The sequence below is a fragment of the Carassius auratus genome, chromosome 7, assembly GCF_003368295.1.
Source record: "Carassius auratus strain Wakin chromosome 7, ASM336829v1, whole genome shotgun sequence".
In the NCBI taxonomy this organism is placed as follows: Eukaryota; Metazoa; Chordata; class Actinopteri; order Cypriniformes; family Cyprinidae; genus Carassius; species Carassius auratus.
In genome coordinates, this window is record NC_039249.1 from 17043960 (window position 1) to 17065814 (window position 21855).

The window sequence follows — 21855 nt, forward strand, 5'->3', positions numbered from 1 at the left end:
GGCTGATGCTGAATGACTTAATGGTGTTTGTTTTTTTTTGCTGGATTTTTTTTCTTTAAAAGCAAAAAAAACAAAAAACAAATACAAAACATATTCTTCTCACACACAGTTTATGGACAGTCACTTGGGGGAGAAAAATAACAAATATTTCCCAAAAACCAAAGAACATAGAGATTCGGTCCATTGATTTACACTGATGTCATTCAGGGGACTCATAGATCTGTCCCAGCGCTGAATGCTGCTCTGTGACTGAGCTAGTGGCACCCTGTGTGCAGCACTATTATCACATCTGTACTTTTTGTTCATATACAGCTAATGACCATGCCAACATCAGTCCACGTGTGAAACAATTAAATGTCTCATTGTGGAGCATCTCCTCATGGGGTTTTTGCTGACTGAACAATGAAAAAGTAATCTCTCTGCAATGACTGCACCCACAGGCTTCTGTAAGGAATACATTTTGCTGTGCAGCTAAGACTTTGAGCTATATATTAATTATTTATCTAATTTCTAACATCTGTCGTGCCTCCAAAATAGTGAGCGTGCTGGTGTGGGTTGAATGAGTAAGAAGAAAGAATCATCTGTGTTTTTGAAGAAGTAATAGGAGCATGCTCACTACAGCTTTCCTGTTGGCCAAGTTTGCAACACAAACACCACTTTTACAGCACAATCCTCTCACAAACAAGCTTTCCGTATCAGACAAACGGCCCATCAATGTCAGAATGGATGAGTGAGGATTTACTCTTCAGAGACCACAGTGCTTCACATGAATGTTTTGACAGACTGTACAGTAAATCCCCTTAAAGGTTCATGAGTCACTGGATATCAACAACACTAGCTATTGAAACACAGGGGAATCAGCTGTTTTCTACACACATACATATATAGATATGCATGCATATTAAAAAGGTGAAATGACACAAAGAAAAGAGGGAGAAGGAGAGATTATGAAAACTCTCCTGACCTTTGGCTGGTATTCTGCCTGTGACAGCTGATGCTTGATTCCTTTAAGGTGTCTAAGCATCATGAATTCAGATAATGAGACTGGCCACCTTCTGTCTGTCTAATCTTTGACCACTCAAGTATGATGAGGCATTTGGTGGTGAGAAATTTTTTAATGCCAAATCCCAACACCCCCAACTGACCCAAAAAAATCACAATGACTTGAAATAAAAACTTGTGAAAACTCTTATTCAGTAGAATATTGCTAATGGTCTCCATACACTAAACAATGTCGTCAGATTACTGTTCTTTTCACACTACACAAATGTCTGTGATCCCCGATGTCAGTTCCAGTCAAAACACTTTTCACACTAACAGGTGTGTGTGTGTGTGGTATAAGACTAGACCCTCCCATTACAATATTCAGAAGGAACTAAACCCAAATAGGCCCCCATAGTGCACCAGAAATCTGAAAAAACTTGCATACTCAAATGCTTTGGTCATTCACATTTTTTGGACAACACATGTGCTTTAATGCAAAAGACAACAGCATTTTCTAAGTGCACTCTTTCACCATTCTTAATATGTCAACGTGGTCTTGTACTTTATACTTACATCGCTATAAGCATTACTATTGCCATGCTTATTGGGAAGTCGTGGCCTAGTGGTCAGAGAGATTGACTCCTAACCCTAGGGTTGTGGGTTCGAGTCTCAAGCTGGCAAATGTGGCAATACCATGACTTAGGTGCCCTTGAGCAAGGCACTGAACCCCAAACTGCTCCCGGGCGTCGCAGCATAAATGAGGCCCACTGCTCCGGGTGTGTGTTCACGGTTTGTGTGTGTTCACCGTGTGTGTGTGCACTTTGGATAGGTTAAATGCACAGCACAAATTCTGAGTATGGGTCACCATACTTGGCTGAATGTCACATCACTTATAAACACTTATATTCAAAGTTTGTTAGTCCTCTGTCATTTTTATAAATAGTTTTTTTTTCCTGTTTATTATAATATGCACATGAATAAACTGGACCTTAAGGTCCTCTTATGGTGTGAGCACAACTAATCTCTGCAGTTTGTATTATTGCTCTAGCAGAAACCACATGTTTGGACATTTCACTTGCCCACGCCTATTTAGATTGGTTAACCAGTATTATTCAAAGAGCTATTCATATGCTCGGGTAAAGATTTTATTAGAAACATTACTGAGTCCACCTTTCATGAAAAATTAGAATTAGACATTAGTATGATATAAGTAAAATAGTATGATTGCCAGATATATTAAACATACAAGATTTAGATAACACTGGTAAGCACCAATAAAAATGACAGAAAATGTAATTGATTGTAATGAATAAGGCTCTGTGTAGGCCCATAATAGATCCATACAGTATATACATTACAGTTTGGGGTCAGAAAGAAATTAGTACTTTAATTCAGCAAAGATACATTAGAAATTGATCAAAAGTGACATTTATAATGCTACAACACATTTCAATGTCATTTCTATTTCATTACAAAACTGCTTCAACACTGTAATAAGAGGATTCTTTTAGATGTTTCCTTGAGCAAATCAACATTAGAAGTATAGGAAGGCTCATGAATGAAGAATCTTGGATGCAGGAAATTCAGCTTTGCCAACACAGGAATAAATTAAATTTTATTCTAAAATATATTGAAATACCCCAATTAGTTTAAAATATAATATTATTTCACACTATTAATGTTTTTACTGTATTTTTGACCAAATTAATTTAGCCTGAGTGAGTCTACTTTCAAAAACATTTAGAAAAAATCTTACTGACCCCAAAACTTTTGAGTGGTAGTGCAGGAAAACATTTTCATGTCATCAGTAATTACCTCCCATGTCACTTATTTCCACACCGATTGCCGCTATGCCTTTTTAAGATCCATGTCCTTATGTCACCAAAGAGATCAACAGCTTTAGCCTCTCAGAGCAAAAGGACAGGTGAGAAAACTCAGCTCAGGTGGTTCAGATGGAGCATGATCTATCATGAGTCTACTCAAGCAAATGAAGGGAGACGAGGAGGACTGAGATCACATCTCTAGAATGCAAAGAAACATCCCCAGAACATGAACTAAACATATTTTAATGGACTTCTTGAGTTTTGGGGCTTTCTCTGTCTAAAGCTAAAGTGAGGTTGTTCATTCCAGAAAGCATATTTCGTAACAAAGACTTGATAAGATAAACAACCTGAGGAAAACATGTACCGATGAATAGAGCGCTCCCAACAGACAGAGCTAGAGAAGAGAGTGGGGGAGGGATTGAGAGAGACAACGTCTGAGCATCTCTTTTGTGTTTCTTAGTATAAACTTGTGTAAATATAACATGCACTTTCCTCATATTCATTACATAAAATGCACAGAGAGGATGCTAATGCTAACCCTAAACTTACTCACTGACAGCAGTTTAAAACGCTACTGAACTTAACCCTCGCCCACAGACCTCACTGCAGGGAGTGTGCACTGTTTGTGTGGGTAGATGACTTTCCTCGAGGTGAGACACTCAGGAGTCAACTTCCCTACCCTAAAACTTTGAGTCATCAAGTTCTTGGCACCTGTAGTACCTCAGAGACATAAACACACAGGTGCCGCAGGCGAAGACGCAGAGCATCTGACCTCAATCATACGCCACAAAACAAAACACGCACAGCCATGAAACCAACTTCTACATGTATAATGGATAGGTTACATACAGTACAAATCAATTTAAGCTAAAATAAATATGTATATATTCTAAACACAGTATTACCAGACCATCGGACCCTCATCCATTCACTAATAGTCCATCAGGAATCTTGGAAACTCTAACCTTGTCTAAAATAACATCTAGGAGAAAAGAGACCACAGGTTCATTTTAATCAGTTCGCAAAGAAACCAGAAACAAGCTGACACAGAACTGCTTCTGAGGATGAAATAATGACCAAGGCTTGCCAGGTTATTGACATCAAATCTTTGAAAGATACTTTTAAGAAGAATTTTAAAACGCTGTATTTTCTTCTATTTTAGTCAAAAGTGTAGATGCACAAGTCTAAACAAAGGACATACAGTACACTCTTCAAACGTCTGAAAGGAGAGCTTTTTGAAAAAGTCTTCGAGATTCATTCCTTCACAGGTCAAAGCTTTCCAAGATTTGTTAAAACCACCAAACTTCACACAGCTTCAGGCTGTGTGTGTGCTCTGGGACTTCACAGTCTCCGTCCTGTTCCACCATTATATTTCTATTCATCCCCTGTTTTAAAAACTCTACAGCCTAAATATCACTACACTTAACAGGGTTCAGCTTTGAAATCAAACAAGAAAGAGGTGCTCGTTCTTCTGTTTCTTTTTTAATGCTCAATTTTCCATAGAAGTACATTCGTTTGACTCTTTCTAAAGCTAGAGCCAATCAATTTAGAAGACGCTTCAGGCAGTACTGGCTAGTGCCTCATGTGCTTGGTGTACTGATAGCTCATCCCTATCCCTCCTCTTTCCTCCCGCTTTTAATCCTTTTATCCAACTGAATTAACACAGTCACTCCGAAACTATTCCCACTACTACAACTTTCCAAGCTACAGCTTATAAACTTTAAAACTGCTAACTTGTAATTCTATGTAAGTTAAAGCGAAATGTCAACTTTCTGATTACCTGAGCTGAAACATAAGCCTCAAAAAAACTTATCTGCACTCATACAATTTCTTTTCCTGACAGAGCTTTACAAGTGTTTATACCTTTTCTGCACAACCAGGAATTACAGTATCGTTTATGGCATTAAACTGAATTGACCTGGACTAACTGAGAGAGTAATACACATACACATCCCTCACACAGTCTGTTTTTGATAGTGTCATCTAGTAGACAGTTACTAACACTATCCATTTTTTCTACAGTATTCAAGCACTGTTACTCTCACACAATGTAACTTTTGTTGCAATATTATATATATATAACAGTTACTATAATATTATTACTGTACTGTGCAAATCTCTGCACACTGTGGCTCATCTTATGCATTTCCGTCCAAGTAAAACTTATGTAAGCTGTGCAAAGGACAAATAAATACAACTTGACTGGAAACGTCAGACAGATTGTCAGATTTACATTTACAATCTATAGCTACGGAAAGAAGTTAATTATTAATTATGTGCTGCTAAATATTGCACACACTATGATCTGACTCTTCTGAAGCTGAGCTCCCACCAGGCATTATATCAGACATATCATTTCAGCAGCGCTCTCTGACTGTTAACCATGTTTATAAATAAAACTGCACATTTTAACAGCCCAACGGTCTAAAAATACAAATGTCAGCCGGGTTAAATCTGTCGCTATGCAATTTATATCTGGAACCTCAAAATAGTTGAGCTTCTTCGAGACATGCTTATTCATCGGTTTGGTGCGCTGCTAAAAGCGACACATGAAGAGTAAGAGTAATAAGAGCAGAGAGCTAAAGTGGGCTGATGGGTAATGGAGGCTGGGCTGAGGAGAGAATCTGGCTGGTACCAGGAAAGAGAGATGCAATGTAGTATTTTCTGCCATGAATGCTCTCTCTGAAGCTTACCGCCATTAAACACGAGAGAAATACTACACACACATTAACTAAAGAGATTCGGCTGGTGAGTGGCCTCTCACGTGCCCTGTAATTACCATTGGCATAAAAAGACAAAATGCGGCACCCGATCTTTTCTTGTCACCTCTCAGATTTCTGACTAAAGGCCACAGAATAACAAAACCAAATGGGAGCTGTGTTAACATGAAGCCTAATACTCCATAAGTGTAACTGATACCTCAATAAAAAATCATTAGGCAAACACCTCAAACGAAAACAAATAATCTGACTTTGCATGATCCAAAACAATAAGCCTGAATAATCAGATAACTGATTAAACTGGGAAATTTGTATAGTCGGATTCAAAAATGTGGATTGATATTTACACCACAAAAATAAACATGCTGCAGCTGTTGTTTTATTTTGTATTTTTAAGGTATAGTATTTAGAAAATATATTTTGTCTGTTTACATTTGAACATTTTCATTGTTTTAGTAATTTTGTGCTTTTGTATATAGTTTTTTTTTTAGCTTTTTTAATATTTCTTTTATATTCTGTATATTATATTTCTTTATAAAAATGTATTATGTAGCTTATATAAGTAATATTTTGATTTTAATTAATTTGTACGTACACGTAATAAAAGCAGCTTTAGTTTTAGTTAACAAATACAACACTGTGTTAGAGACTTTGTCTTTTTAACATTTTGAAAAGTGGGATGAAAAGTATGAAGCTTCATAGATCTCTGACTGAGAGCTTCTTGTTGCTATGGTAACTCTAAATGGCACATGTAAACAGATATTGTCATCAGACTTTAAAGTTTAAGGCATACAGTATAAATACTGAACCCGAAACATGCATTCAGACTAAATTTATTTAGATTAGTGAGCCGGTCTAAAGGATAAAAATAAGGTTTTGTTAATAGAGCAAATTTCAGCAGAAGCTGCCAATATGTTTAATAAGCAAAGAGAGTCTTTTCATCTCAAGGACAACCCTCACCTGAGCTCAGTAATGATATTCTGACTGACAGAGAGCATCTTACCATCAGTAACCTGTGACCCCTGAGAAGTGCTGGGCAGCTGAGGTTCATCTGGAAGCTCACGTTCTGTTTGTGTCTCTGCATTCTGTGAGCGCAGAGTCTGTGTCTGCGTCCCCTGTGATGTAACAGTAGGGGCAGGATGTCGTGGCTGCAGACCGACTGCATTCATCAGACCCATCTCTCTCTGGGACCTCCAATCAGTCCTGCTGTTCCTATAAACAAGACACGTGATGACTACACCAAATCTTCACGCAGTCTTCAGGCGACTCTGGTCTGATCTGATATGACACAGAATTAAATTCTCCGCAGGGCTGGAGGAACTTTAGATGGAACGGGATGTGTGTCTATATGACTGCTTGCTTGGTAAAGCTAAATCTTCTCTGACAAAAGGTTGTTTTCTTCACGGAAGTTGGTTAAGTGAGGATGTACTGCAATACCATGTATTTTATCTATAACCACTTTAGAATAATACAACAGAAGTGTTTCATCCTCAGGAGAAATCAACACAATGCTACTAAACCAAACAATGTCTCCCGCAGTTATTACAGACAGAGCTAAAGGGATATTTCACCCCAAAATGTTTAATTATGTCATCATTTACTCATCATGTCTTTCCAAAACTGTATTTTTTCCATTGGTGGAACATACACCTGTTTTTGTCAATTCAATGAAATCAGGGGTGTCTGAAACAACCAGTGTTGCCAAGACCGCGGTTTTCCCGTGGAATTAGGTAGCTACGTTTACATGGACACTTTTTGCTTCCATCTGAATGAATTAATTCTGATTGCCGAATATGAATGTAGTGTTTACATGAACACTAAATAAAGTGAATGGGTTAATATGTGCCTTTATGTCACAAGCTTCTGATCGGATTTAATCTTTTGACATGCACACACTGCATGAATATACAGTTTCCTACTGTTGTTTCATACTGTTTAAAAAACACAATTAATATTTATCTACTTTGGGTCCTAATCAGGCGACGACCAGCACATGAACTGTTGTGCTTCCCGCACCGTCTGTTGATGAGAGTCTTAAACAAACATCGCTGCTCCACTTCACAGATGCTTCGTGAAAGCAGAACTAAGGAATGACAGGACACTCATTAATGATGCTTTATTCACCAGGAAGAACAGCTCGTTCCGCGCATTATACGTCATTACGTTATTTTTACGTCACTGCACATGCGCAGTATTTTCCAGTTTCGGTTTTCAATCCGATCAAGTGTTTATATGTTCTCTCAATCGGGTTGTAAAAGGAATAAACCACCCCTTACAATCCGATCGAAATTTGAATCCAATCTGGCCAATTCAATTTGACTGACGTGGTTACATGTGACTTTTTTTATTCCCAATGTGCAACTAGTCCTATTACGATCAGATTACTACTGTCAATGCAAATGCAGCTACTGTTTCCGTGGGTTGTTTTCATGTCTGGGGGTTTAAATGACCACAGTAACATGATTTAACCCCTAAAATGCGGTTTTTATCAGGTGACCCCCTCAAAACACGATTGGGCTAGTTTTGAGTAGCAATCGGGCGGGTTTTGTTGTAGAAACCTGGAAACCATGAAAATAACTGAACCCCACTGACTTTGTACAGATAAAAAAAAATAAATTTTTTATTTAAATATATTTTTGAAAGTCATTCAGCTTAAGAACAATATGAGGGCAAGTATATGACAGAACTGAATTGAAATTTTTGGGTGAACTATCCATTTAAATACAGCACATGCAGTAAACTATGGGACAGGGTCATGTGGAATAAAACACTAAATTGAAAGTATCCTTTAAATACAAATTTAATTCATGTCCTTTCAATTTGTAATGAAGTTTAAATGAAATGAACTGAAATTAAAAGAACTTCATATAACTATTATTTTTTATCAACAAAAGCAAACAAAACTTGTTTTGAAAAATGTAAAAGTTTGAAAAACGTTTAAGTTTAAAGGACTATAGAAAAACAGACAGGCAGGCAGTAACAGGCAGTGGATGACCATTAGTCTCAGTTATGCCTAATCATGTGATGCCAGCAGTCTTATGTTGTTGTGGCCTTCTCCAGCCATAAGCCAAGATCTGAGCTGCCAATATAATGGTCAGGATGGTGAATTTGAGGGGAGATGGATACCCCATCACAATCTTGGATGAAGCACTGTTGCTGTATTGTAGAGTGGACTGAGATGTCTCATTAAGCCCAGTGTGGACAAGTGTGGCACCAGTGTGTCAGGAAACGAAGACCAGCCAGATTGAAACAGCAGTAACACACCTCACTGTTTTTTTTTTTGTACCAAAAAAGTGTCAGCAAAACAAGCTGGATTCATGGCTGCTGGGATGAGGCTTAATTAGCAGCAGCCGTGCCTCACAGCTGTGCTCCGCTATCATGGCCATCCACTAAGTGACACACTGCTGTTGCCTGGACTTTGGAGGGCTGGTCGCTGATAATTCAATGGGAGGTGTATTCTCAGTTGCACAATATATACCACATCGCAACAGAATAGATGAAAAGTTATTAACGAAACAGCGCGTCTTCATTAGCGCTTAGAAATATACTCAGTATGCCAAGCCAAAGAAAAAAAATATTTTCTTTTCTATATATATATATATATATATATATATATATATATATATATATATATATATATATACACACACACATACATTATTTAGTAAATAAGTGAAATCATTTAGAAAAAAAAAAAAAAAAAAACTAAAAATGTTGATTTTAAATGTATTAAAGACAACAAACAACTATATGTTCAGTATGTCCATACTCACCCTGCTCTGTCTCCAGCCCTGCTGCTACTGGTTGCACCAGTCCCTCCACCATTGTTGATGGTGTATATTCTCTCAGAGTGTTCAGAAGTGCCGTTGCTATCTGAGTGTACATCACTGGATGGTATATTTCCATGGCCATGTACATAGGCAGACAAAGACAGAGAAAGTAATAAGTGCCTGTAATCCAAGTAAGGCTCATCGACACATAAACCGTGCAAGAAGAAAAAAGGTTGACCTTCATTTAAATCCTACATTCTAAGCTAAAAGTTTTTAATTCTAAGGTGACATTCACTGGAAATAATGAATCACGCAGAGATAAATAAAAACATAGAAGAAAGAAGGAATTAAAAAAATGGAAAATGTGTTTTCCTGATTAAAATATATAATTAAAAATCAGACAAACATCCCATGCATTAGGTAAAAAAAAAACATCCCACTTTGGGATGTGACTTTGGGAAACCCTTGTTTTTATTTTGTCGGGTTTAAATACAGAGAAAATCCTTCAGCAAACACAGCATAAGAACAAAGAGCTGAGCTTAAACAACAGCAGACAGAAAGAGAAGCCTCTCTCTGTCTCGACTGTGTTAGAGCTGTAGCGCGTTGACTGCTCATTTGCCTAGCTCAAAGAAACTCGCTATAGTCCCCACGGACTCCCACAATGCATCTCTGCAGCTCATTATCATAGCACTGACAGTCCCATAGTTGCCGAGGCTGACATCCACTTCATCCAACCATCCCGCGCACCTGTCTCCAACCAAGAGTTACCTCCCAGTGGGCCTGTCCAGCTCTCCTTCTTGCCCTCTTTTCCCTTCTACTATTCTCTCTGTCTGTTTGTTTCTGTCTCTTTTCTCTAAGGAACTGTAACTAAGGGTTAAGCAAAACATCTCTCTGACTACTGTTTGAAGAGCACAGGTCAAAAGTTTGGAGAAATTTGTAAAAGGTGATAAATACTTGCATATTATATAGATAAGGTAATTAACAACTTATGAAAAAAAAAGTATAACATAGAAAAACCATTGCTTCAAGCTGGAGGTGCTTTTTAATGGATAGGAGACAAGCTATGAAGGCTTGCACATGGTATTCTTGAATGCAATCAATATTTGTGCACTTTTAAAATTGATCTTTTTGTCAACACATCATAATGAGTGGGTTTTCCCCAGCATGAGAGTAGGCTGATATCTGAAACTATTGGAGGCTAATTACCAGTTTGAGTCGGATCGATCTATCTCCCGCCAATGTCCATCACAAGCTGTAGAGAAACAGCCTCATAGGTACGGACAGAGAGGAAGCAGAAGGTGATATTCTGAACCTACACTAGCAGTCAAAAGTTTTTAAACAGTAAGATTTTTTATTTTTTAAAGAAGTCTCTTCTGCTCACCAAGACCGCATTTATTTGATCCAAATTGCAGCAAAACAGGTCAAAAGTTTGTTTTACTATTTAAAATAACTGTTTTCTATTTCAATATATTTTAAAATGTAATTTATTCTTATGACTTCAAAGCTGAATTTCTCCAGTCACATGATCCTTCAGAAATCATTCTATTATTCTGATTTGCTGCTCAAAAACATTTATTATTATTTTAATGTAGGAAACAGATTTTTTTCAGGTTTCTTTAGTGAGTAGAAATATAAATCTTTTGAAACATTATAAATGTCTTTATCATCACTTCTGATCATTTTATGAAAGTATTAATTTCAACACCCCCCTCCCCCCACTCCGACTCCAAGCTTTTGAATGGTAAAGTATACAATGTTACAAAAGCTTTTTATTTAAGATAAATGCTGATCTTTGGATCTTTCTATTCATCAAAAATCCTGAAAAGATTTACTCAACTGTTTTAAATATTGATAATAATAATAATAATAATAATAAATCAGAATAACTTTTGAAGGATCATGTGACACTGAAGACTGGAGTAATGATGCTGAAAATTTAGCTCTGATCACAGGAATAAATTACACTTTAAAATATATTACAAATAGAAAGCAGTTAATTTTAAATAGTAAAAATACTTTACAATGTCAAAAAGAATGTAATTGACCCTATTAAGCAGTCAGTGTTGTAGAGACCAGCAGATCATTGGAGTCCAAGTCAAGACTGAGACCAGAACACACTGTAAGGGTCGTGTTTAAGTCAAGACCAGGTCCACATGCATCCCATGTCCACAACAAGACAAAGACCATGAAAACATGGGGTGTATTCACATCTGTCTTGTTTGGTTTGACTGAATCAAACTCAAGTTTATTCCCCCTTGGTGTAGCTCTTTTGGGCAGGTGTGAATACAGCAAACACACTCGTATGAAGACTAAACAAATGCACCGAGACCCAGCTGAAGAGGTGAGTCTTTCCTCTGGAGTGAAAACAACTACAACAACAACATTGTATTTAGTCCAGACCAAAGCAGACTTTCCTGGTGTGAATACCCTTTTGAATGGATAGTCTCAAGTCCAAGTCAAAGACCATATTTTCAAGATCTTGGTCTTGTCATGGACCTGGGGGCCTCTATTTTTGAGTCATTGGAAACTGAAATAAAATAATTTACAAATGTCATAAGTGTGCATTAAGTGCAAGATAAATAACCTGACAGTTCTGTTGTATCTGACCTCCAATCTAAAAAACAGATTATAATATATGATTTGCATTTATTAAAGTCAACATGAAATAAAAACGGAAAATTATTATTTTTATTTTTATGGAATACTGTAGTGTAGTGCTTCCCAAACCTGTCCTGAAGGACCCCCGTCCTGCACATTTTGTATGTCTCCCTAATCAGACACGGCCAATAAAGTTCTTGCAGTCTCTTCTAATGAGCTAATGAATGGAATCAGGTCTGTTAGATAAGAGAGACATACAAAAAAGTGCAGTGCAAGGGGGCCTCCAGGACAGGTTTGGGAAGCACTGCTGTAGAGTTTATTATAAATAATTTATCCGTGCACTTCATTATTATACACATTTTTTAATTCATGTGCCCTAGTAATCTTTAATCAAAAACGTTAACCTCCCTTCCCTCAAAACGACTCATCTTCTCTTCTGGTCACGAGCTACGGCGCAAGGGCGGAGCTAATGTCATGAGGGGTGAACACTGGAATAAACAACAAAGGGAAAAACTGAAGTTGATGCTTCATTTTATTGAAATCAATGAATTGATCAGTGCTGAGGCAGGCCATGGGGGAGTACACTACCCTTAAAAATTGAAAGGATATTAGGTTATTACCACAGCATTACTCTTAGGACATCGCAAGCTATTTTTTTATGAATACTGTATGACTTAACCTGATGGAGGACGCACCCAGTCATTCAGGCAATCGCTCTCTCTCTCTCTCTCTCTCTCTCTCTCTCTCTCTCTCCCACGTGCGCTGCTATGTATGTTTTGTGCCATTGATCATCCTCGTTGTCATCTTCCTCAATAAATAAAACATTTCTTCATGCTAGGGTGCCACCAGTTTTATGAAAGTGCATAGTAGTTAAGGCCACCTAATATAAACTGGGACCAATTTGTATATTTTAGTACCAGTGATCATAAATGGGCTTCGGCATCTCTTCTTGTGCGAGTTTCATAATACAGTCGCATCACAATATTCTGGCCTTTACGTCAAACATGAACTTATTACCCCTGTTTGACAGTTGACAGGAAAAGGTGGTTTACAGTTTAAAATGTTTATTAGTATTTCTCTCACACCCACCTATCATTTTTCTTCAGAAGACATTTAGATTTATCAACTGGGGTCATATAGATTTCCATCATGTCACTGAAGGACCCATACACTTTTTCCTAAAATCTCTAATTGTGTTCGACAGAAGAAAGTAAATCGTAGACATCTTGGACGGCAGAAGGGAGAGTAATTCAAATTTTTGGATGGTGTATCCCTGTAAACTGCAGTACTGTATCTCACACAGTTCTGTTATCATTATCACACAGCTATTTCCACCAAGCTTCAAATCCCAGGGAATGCGTGAATTGATGAATGTATAACTTGAATACAATATAAATTGATTTGGATAAAAGTGTCGGCCAGTTGCATACATCTAATGTAAATAACGGTGCCAAAATCTGCCTCCTCTGCTTCTCCCTACACTTTAGAAAATGTGAGTTGAGAGTTCACATTTGACGGCATTTCTTTTTTTGCTTAAATTTCCATTATTTAAATGACAAAATGTGACTGAATTTTAAAGTTCACAATTATGATCTCAAACAACTGTGATTAGAACAAATAACTTTTATAAACAATAATCAGCACAGACTCTTGCATGTTTTGATAAGAGCAAATTACACTAAGACAGATAAATTGCTGTTACGACTGATGCCAAGAACATTGGCTTTTTTTGTGTCCAGGGCACACAACATTATTTTAATTTCAACAATATTTAATTTCATTATTAACATTATATTCACTGGGAACTGGACACCACACACACGAGTACATAAAGTACAAATAAGGCTGTGAGCTTGTGTATGATGAATTTTCGGTTTTCTCTAATTAGCAAACTGTTTGCATTAATGAAGTGAGAGCATGTTTACAATGTAGAGACAATGTTTTTGCTGCAACGTGGGCTTTTTGTATCCACGGTAACCTTGATGATAATTATGAGAAACTTGCAGAAAAGCAACATCCACAGGCAAGGTGCAAATTATACAACCAAATACAGTGGAGGGAAATGATCCTTGAAGTGAATTAATTAGTGTCTGTTTCGCTAACAAACACCAATCACTTGCAGGAAAACTTCTTTTAAAACTGCTGAATAACTGACAAAACCAAAAAGGTTTTTGAGATGTATGACATTCATTTACATAAACATAAAACAGAGCAGTTCTCACCAGAAAACAAAAACAGATGGGCGAAGCAGAGGAAAGATAGACGGAGTTCAACATTCGAAACGCTTTTATATGCACTGCACTTTATATTGCAACTTGTTTTACCATGGTTAACATTATAGATCATTTCTCATTGAATGTTGACCCACAACCAGATGAATAGAGGGCTCATTATGTTTAGCAAGCAATTATTTTGAGGAGCCCAGCTGGGTTTCTTAAACCTTTCTTTAAAAAAAAAAATAAAATAAAAACTCACAACAGCACTTTTGTTCTTTAATGCAACAAAAAAGGACAGAAAAGGTGATTTATGACCCGGGAGACTCACACAGGTCTGCAGATGACCAGATCTCCTTTGTTGGTTCCATAAGCAAGCCCAAGCCCCGGTTCTGGCAGCCAACGTGCAGAATTTATACTGATGTGTCTCCTCTGGTCTGGGGCCATTGGATACACCACATCAAACACCCTCTGAAAAATAAACAAGAACACACCTGTTTAAACTGGCCCACAGTCCTCTCAGTAGTTTCCTTCCTTCTATCAGTCGCCAGCACCTCCCATCATCCTCTCCGCTGTAGACTGCAGTCTCTGTCAGATATGACATCACTGCTATAACTGAGAAGAGGCTAAACTGTGAAAAGTCAAATCTCTTTCTCCAAAGTACTCTTTCTCTTTCTTTCCAATCCATTCCCCCGTCCCTGTCTGTCAGCCTTGGCATACCACTTACACCCCACTGGCTCTGGAAAAAAAGGACAAAAATAGGACAAGCTCATGTATGCCAGGGAGAGAGAAAGCGGTCTCATTCATCCGCAGATGAGTGAGCAACAGACAAACTTTCTCTCTCTCTTTACTCTAGACACAGGAAATTCAGGACAAGGATAAAGCCACAAAGGCTGTCGGTTCAAACAGTCTCTTTAAGAGAAGAGAGTGTGTAAGAGAGGGCTGCACATGTCTGCAAGACACCACCTGAACGAACGCTGTGTGTTTGTGCATCTGGACCCAGTAGATTGAAGGGATGTTGTGGGGCTCAGCAGTGATGATTTATTTATCTTAAACATATAAAGCTCTTCTGAGTGTGTTATACGATTAGTGTTGATGTACAGTATACAGCAAAGCTTAATTACAATGAGTTCCTAAAAGGAAATATAGTTCATTTTCAACAACATTCAAATCAGTTATACATTATTAACACAAATTTTACTCAAATCTAATCCAAATCTAAAAGTTTGGAGACAGCAAGATATTTATTTATTTTTTTTGAAAGAAGTCTTTTATATTCACCAAGTCTGCCTTCATTTAATTCAAAATACAGTTACTGTCAAATAGTATTTCTATTTAAAATAACCTATACATAACTTATTTCTGTGATGGCAAAGCAGGATTATCAGCTGGATGATCCTTCAGATATCATTCCAATATGCTGATTTCTGCTCAAAATACATTTATTATTAGAAAAACAGAAAATAGTATTATTAAAACTATGATACATTTTGTTCAGGATTCTTTGATGAATATACAATTCAAAAGAACATTATTGCTTTGAGACAAATCTTTTGTAACATTAAAAATGTCTACTGTCACTTTTGATTAATTTAATATACATTTTGCAGAAATCAACTGTAAAATTCTTTTAGTTCCTAATTATTATATTGCTCATAAAACAGACATTTTTTGTCAGTTGCCCATCTAAAGCATCCTAATGTGAAACTACAGTGCATCAGCACTATTAGACAATGGCAGGTAAGGCAGGTAAGTGGCATGACAAGTACTTTAAAACAGCTTGAGAATGAACATGACTATTACATTAAAAATGAATATGTAGAAAAAGTTCTTCACAGCAAAGCTGGAGATAGAGCCTTAGGCTAACCTTTGTTCATTTTCTTTCCACTCTCCGCTGTATAATAAATCCTGCTAATAAGCAGACACATTAACAGTGCTGAATTATTAAATGTATCCATTATCTACCATACAAGAAAATATCACTTCAAATAAATAAACAGACAGATATATCCTAATAAATAGAAGAAGAAATCAGTCGAGAAACAGAAGAGGACAGCAGTCTGTACGTGTTTTGGCATGGTTGTCACTGCAAAGAAACACTGTTTTGATTACTGTGTTTACCGTGCTCTAGTCACATTTGTTCTTGTGTGTATCACATGAGTTTCCAGTGTTGGTTTGCTAAGTAGACTTCAATAATGAGTATTTAGGCGAGTATAAAATTGGTTAGTCCTTATGTGAAGCCTCCTCGAGTGAAGACCTACGAGTGTAAAGACCATGGACTCTACCTGTGCAACACCGAGCAAAGACACAGATAAGGCACTTGAGAATTGCTTTCTGCCTTTCTTTACTTTTTATACAGCTGCTTCTCATATACTTGTTTAGGCAATTGTACTCGCTATGGGCTTTCAAATCTCTACTATTACTTCTAACACTCAGAAAGACACCCTATCACTATGTCCTCTACTACTTCACTCTCTATTCCATTTTGGTCTGCTGTAAACAAAGCAGAATTCATTTGTTCTATTGCTACTCATTCAGTTCTCAACCTCATGGCCCTAACTGAGACTTGGATCAAACCCGAGGACACTGCCAGTCCTGCAGCCCTCTCCACTAATTTCACTTTTTACCACACTCTTTGCAAAATTGGATGGATTGGAGGTACCGGCCTACTTATCTCAAATGAATGGAAATTCGATCTTCTACCATCTATTACAGGCAACAGTTCATTTGAATCACATGCAATTACTATTACCCACACTCAAAAAATCCAATTTGTAGTTGTTTATCATCCCCAAGGTCAATTGGGAAACTTCTTGGAGGAGTTGGATTGGCTGCTATCAAACCTCTGGTACTGCTCGGTGACTTCAACATCCACCTAAAACCCCAGGCTGCTGACTTCCACACTCTGCTCACCTCATTTGATCTCAAGCAAGTGTCTACTACAGCTACTCACAAATCAGATAACCAACTGGACCTCATCTACACATGCTATTGCTCCACTGATAACACTGCTGTTACTCCATTGTGTGTAACTAAAGGACCCTCCATGACTGCACATTTTGCATGTCTCCTTTGTCTGACACATCCATTTCAAGTCTGTGAATCTCTACTAATGACCAGGTGACCTGAATCAGGTGTGTTTGATTAAGGAGACATGTAAAAAGTGCAGTGATGGGGGTCCTCCAGGAATGTGGTTGAGAACCACTGCCTTAGACCACTTCCTCATCACTTCTATCCTCATACTAACTCCTGACATAGCACACACTCCTCTGCAGGTCACCTTTCAGCATAACCTACTGTACACTCTCTCTCTCCCTCTTGCCTATCCTCTACGGTTTCATCCTCACTTCCTTCACCCTCTCAGTTTTCAGCACTGGACACAAACGGTGCTACCGGCACTCTCTGCTCCACTCTAATATCTTGCTTAAACAACTTTTGGCAGACCAGCATGTACTAGCCCCTCTGCCCTGCCCTGGCTGTGTGAAGTGCTCTGTGAACAGTACTCTAGACTCAGGGCTGCAGAGAGGAAATGGCACAAATAAAAAAAAACTCAAACTTAGTGTGTGCTCCTTACTCCTCTCTTCCTTCTCTGCAAATTTCTCCACTGCTAAAATGACATACTACCACAAAAAATGAACGACAGTTCTGACACACTTTACAAAACTTTCTCTCCTCTGTCCTCCTTCATGATGATAAACTCATAACAACAAATACACACTCTCTCTCCTCCTTTTCTCCACTCTCAGAGATGGACGTTTCCAAACTTATCCTTTCCAATCATCCTACTACCTGTCCACTTGATCCTAACCCCACTCACATACAAATGACCAAGTTGTGTTCAACCAACTCTCTATGATCCTTGCACAGAACAACCTCATGGACAAAAATCAGTCTGGCTTCAAATGCGGCCACTCAACTGAGACTGCCCTGCTCTCGGTCACTGAAGCCCTGCGACTGGCAAGAGCAGCTTCCAAATCCTCAGCACTCATCTTGCTGGATCTGTCTGCTGCTTCTGACACAGTTAACCACCAGATCCTCCTGTCCACACCGATTACCGTTGTCAAGGTGAACCGCTATTTGAAAATGAACACACCATCATTCATATTTCAAAATACTGTAGCATGCAGATCACTCACTGTTCATGATGCACAAACTATTGGAAGTAAATCCTCGATATAGATTTGGGGGTTATAAGAATGTGTTTCTGAGGGGAGCTTACTGTCTTCTGAAAAGAGATAAAAGGTATTTTCCTTTTATCTCTTCTCTGTATAGTTCATATTAAAGCAGTGTTTGTTTACAGCTGTAACTAATGGAAGCGCTGTATCTGGTCTGTATCTGCTGTTTCAGAAGCGCCTCCTGCTGTCAGAGAGTGAATATGCATTTCATTCATTTGTTTCATTCAGGAATGTTATAATTTCAAGCTTGTAAGAACATTCTGTTTTTGCTTAAAATAGGTTTATTATTAAATCAAATTATGTGTATGAATATTATATAACTAAATGATATGAAATTATATAAATGATATGTAGATTAATTATATAACTAAGATTAAATAACTGTAATTACAGATTTAGGTTAAGTTTAGGTTTAAAATTCTTTTTAGGAAACAAATCAAAGAAAAAATAAACAAATTTTACTGTTTTTAATATTCTGTATGTTGCTCAACAACAAAATGTATTGTGTCCAGCTGAAAACACACACACAATAACACATTTCAGAGCTGTTACAACAATGGCGTGATACCATGAAACAGTGATATTTTTGCTGAAGTTTATCCTACCGTCAAAATCTTATACCGTCCCATGCCTATGAGGGACCATCACCTTCAACTCAACTTTGCTAAGAGAGAACTGCTTGTGGTCTGAGCCAACCCAGCACTTCATCCCAACTTATCTATAGAGCTGGATTCGTTAACCATAACTCCTTTCAGGACAGCCAGGAACCTTGGAGTTGTGAATGATGATCAGTTCAGATTGACACACCATATTGCAACAATGGCCCGGTTCTGCAGATTTGCCTTATACAACATTAGGAAGATTAGACTCTTCCTATCAGTACTCTTGTTCTCTCTGGGCTGGGCTATTGTAATGCTCTCTTGGTGGGCCTTCCTGCATGTACTATCAAGCCTCTGCAACTGATCCAGAATGCAGCAGCGAGAGTGTTTTTTAACAAGCAAAAAAAAAGCTCCCATTACACCCTTCTTCATCAGTTTACACTGGCTACCAGTAGCTGTTTGCATCAAATTCAAGGTACTGATGTGTGCATCCAAGACAACAACTGGCACTGCACCAATATACCTAAACTCGCTAGTTCCAACTTATGCACCCTCCAGAAGCTTGGGTTCTGCAAGTGAACGACGCCTATTGGTACCATCCCAAAAAGGCACAAAAAAAACGGTCACAGACCTTTTCTTGGATTGTGCTCAGCTGGTGGAATGACCTACTTATGTCAGTTTATCTTTGAATTAAAAAAAAAAAAAACATCCAAAGACATCTCTTTTCCCAAAACCTAATGAACTAATACTAGCACTTACCTGTTCTATTCAAAAACCTAACTATATGTACTGTGCTAGACTGAGACTTGTCACAGCACTTGTAAACTGTTGCTCTCTGGCTCGTCTGATTGCTTCTATTGTTCTCCTCATTTGAAAGTCACTTTGGATAAAAGCGTCTGCTAAATGATTAAAAGTAAATATAAATGTAAATAAAGACATGAGGGGAAACAGAACATATTTATAGAATGGAAAATGACAGAAACTAATAAATAAACATACCTGGAGTGAGAAACTTCTCTATAAACAAATAGTCATAAAAGCTGAAAACACAGACAATGAAATGCACCAAACCTGCTGTTGCAATGGCTATAGTTGAAATCAGCCACCCTGTAAAGATGTTGCAAATGTATAAAGTGGTTAATACAGTAGGTGGACAGCCTAAATGGGCATTACCACCGCGTGTACTGGCGCTGGGGTGCCGTGGCATTAACTGTAATTCAGTCACGTGTTAAAATTAGGGATGGGTATCATTAAGGTTTTAACGGTATTACTAGGGCTGGGCGATATATCGAATATTAGCAATAGTATCGGAATAATTTTGACGACGATGTAAAATTTGAATACATCGGGAATATCGAATATTTCAAATTCAAGCATACTTTCCCAAAAGAACGCGCCGAATGTCCAAAAAAGGAAGCTGTAACTGCTGACTGCTCTATGCCCCTCTACTACGAGAGCTTAATGATAGCGGTTGCCAGATAACAAGAGTTTAAATCTCCGAATCAGAGCTCCACTGTTACAAGAATACATTTTCTGCCCGGTGTTTGCTTATTTTAAGCAATCTGGCAACCATGCGCACGTGCTCACTGCTAATTGCGGAATAGCCGCTGACGATAATCTGAAAACACTAATAACAAGGTGGAATTGAGCGGTCTAATGAAAGCGTCGTTCAGCCGGTCTGTGTTCTGTCGTGAGATCTCAACTGTATAGTTTGCATTTGTGATCGCAAAATAAATGCACTTACTCGACCGCTGATGTTTGAATTGAGAAACATGGCCATTTGGAATTACTATTGGGGAATTTCACTGATATGTTTACCAGTTTCCATAATATTGACAGAGAGAATGCAAAAGTCTTTGGTATTAATTTATATATATTTATGTATAAGAAATAGCTATGTGCTTCAGCAACTAGCTCCTCATCTAAGAGGGTTTTTAATGTACATAGGAACATAGTTTCATGCCACAGAGCTTCTCTTAATAAAAATTAAATTAAAATTTAATTAAAAGTGATCTCTTGGTCTAGATTTTTTTAACTGCTTAAATTAGCAGTTTAATCTAAAAAATGTTTTTGTTTTTTTAATGGGAAAAAGAAAATCAGGTTTTTTTTATTATTTAAATGTAAATGCAAACATATCGAGATATATATTGAATATCGTAAAGATTTTGACAATATCGAGATATCATTTTTTTTTTATATATCGCCCAGCCCTAGGTATTACTACTCCTACCAATACTCCTTAACGGTCAGGTACTTTAACGGTATTCTTATCGGTACTTTGTGTTGTGTTAGGTAGTCGAAAACTTTCTCTGTCTGCACATAATGCACTTTTGAAAGATGCTTTGACAGATTGCTTGTGTTTCCGCCCTTACATGCAAAAATGTTGTAGCACTTATGACAACCAGCGTTGTCTGCATCAACTCTAGTGAAGTATAACCATACTTTTGAAAGTTTTTCTGTCTCCCAATCGCCACTTTTTGTATTATGCGGGAGTTTTCGTACTGTAAGGGGCCATTCACATATTGCGTCTAAAAACGCATGGAAAACCCTAGGCACACCGCTTTCTGATTTTTTTTCCCCAAAGCCTTCGGCACTTTTGCTCCTGAGGAGTCTGCCGTTGCTAAGCAACCATGACCTGCTCTCTCCATGAAGACGCGGAAATTTGTATTTGCGAACTTGAGTGTGCAAAAGACGTGATATGTGAATGGCCCCTTATGCATTTGTGTGTGCGCCACGCTTGTACTTGTTGTGTGTGTGTGTGTGTGTGACTGACAGACAGCCTCCGTGGTGCGCATGAGAGATCTCGCAGATCTCACAGACAAACGTCTTAATATTGCAAATTAGAAATGTTTGGTAAGATAAAAATGTGCACGATAACATTTTAAAAGCAAATCTCTTCGCCATCATCACTCTTTATTATCAAGCGCAAGTTTTCATACTGTTATGTCTGTGCGTGCGCTGCGCTCGTTCTTG

At 37.8% G+C, this 21855-nt stretch overlaps 1 protein-coding gene across 3 annotated transcripts in view; it reads right to left on the bottom strand.

Moving 5' to 3' along the window:
- Positions 1-21855, bottom strand: part of ambra1a (autophagy/beclin-1 regulator 1a) — a 71805-nt gene that overhangs the window by 6091 nt on the left and 43859 nt on the right. For all 3 annotated transcript variants that reach the window (XM_026267713.1, XM_026267714.1, XM_026267715.1), the window contains 3 exons: positions 14440-14579; positions 9301-9414; positions 6531-6739 (listed from right to left, as the gene is read on the bottom strand). In XM_026267713.1, coding sequence (XP_026123498.1) covers positions 6531-6739; positions 9301-9414; positions 14440-14579 — 463 coding nt within the window. The remainder of the gene's footprint in view (positions 1-6530; positions 6740-9300; positions 9415-14439; positions 14580-21855) is intronic.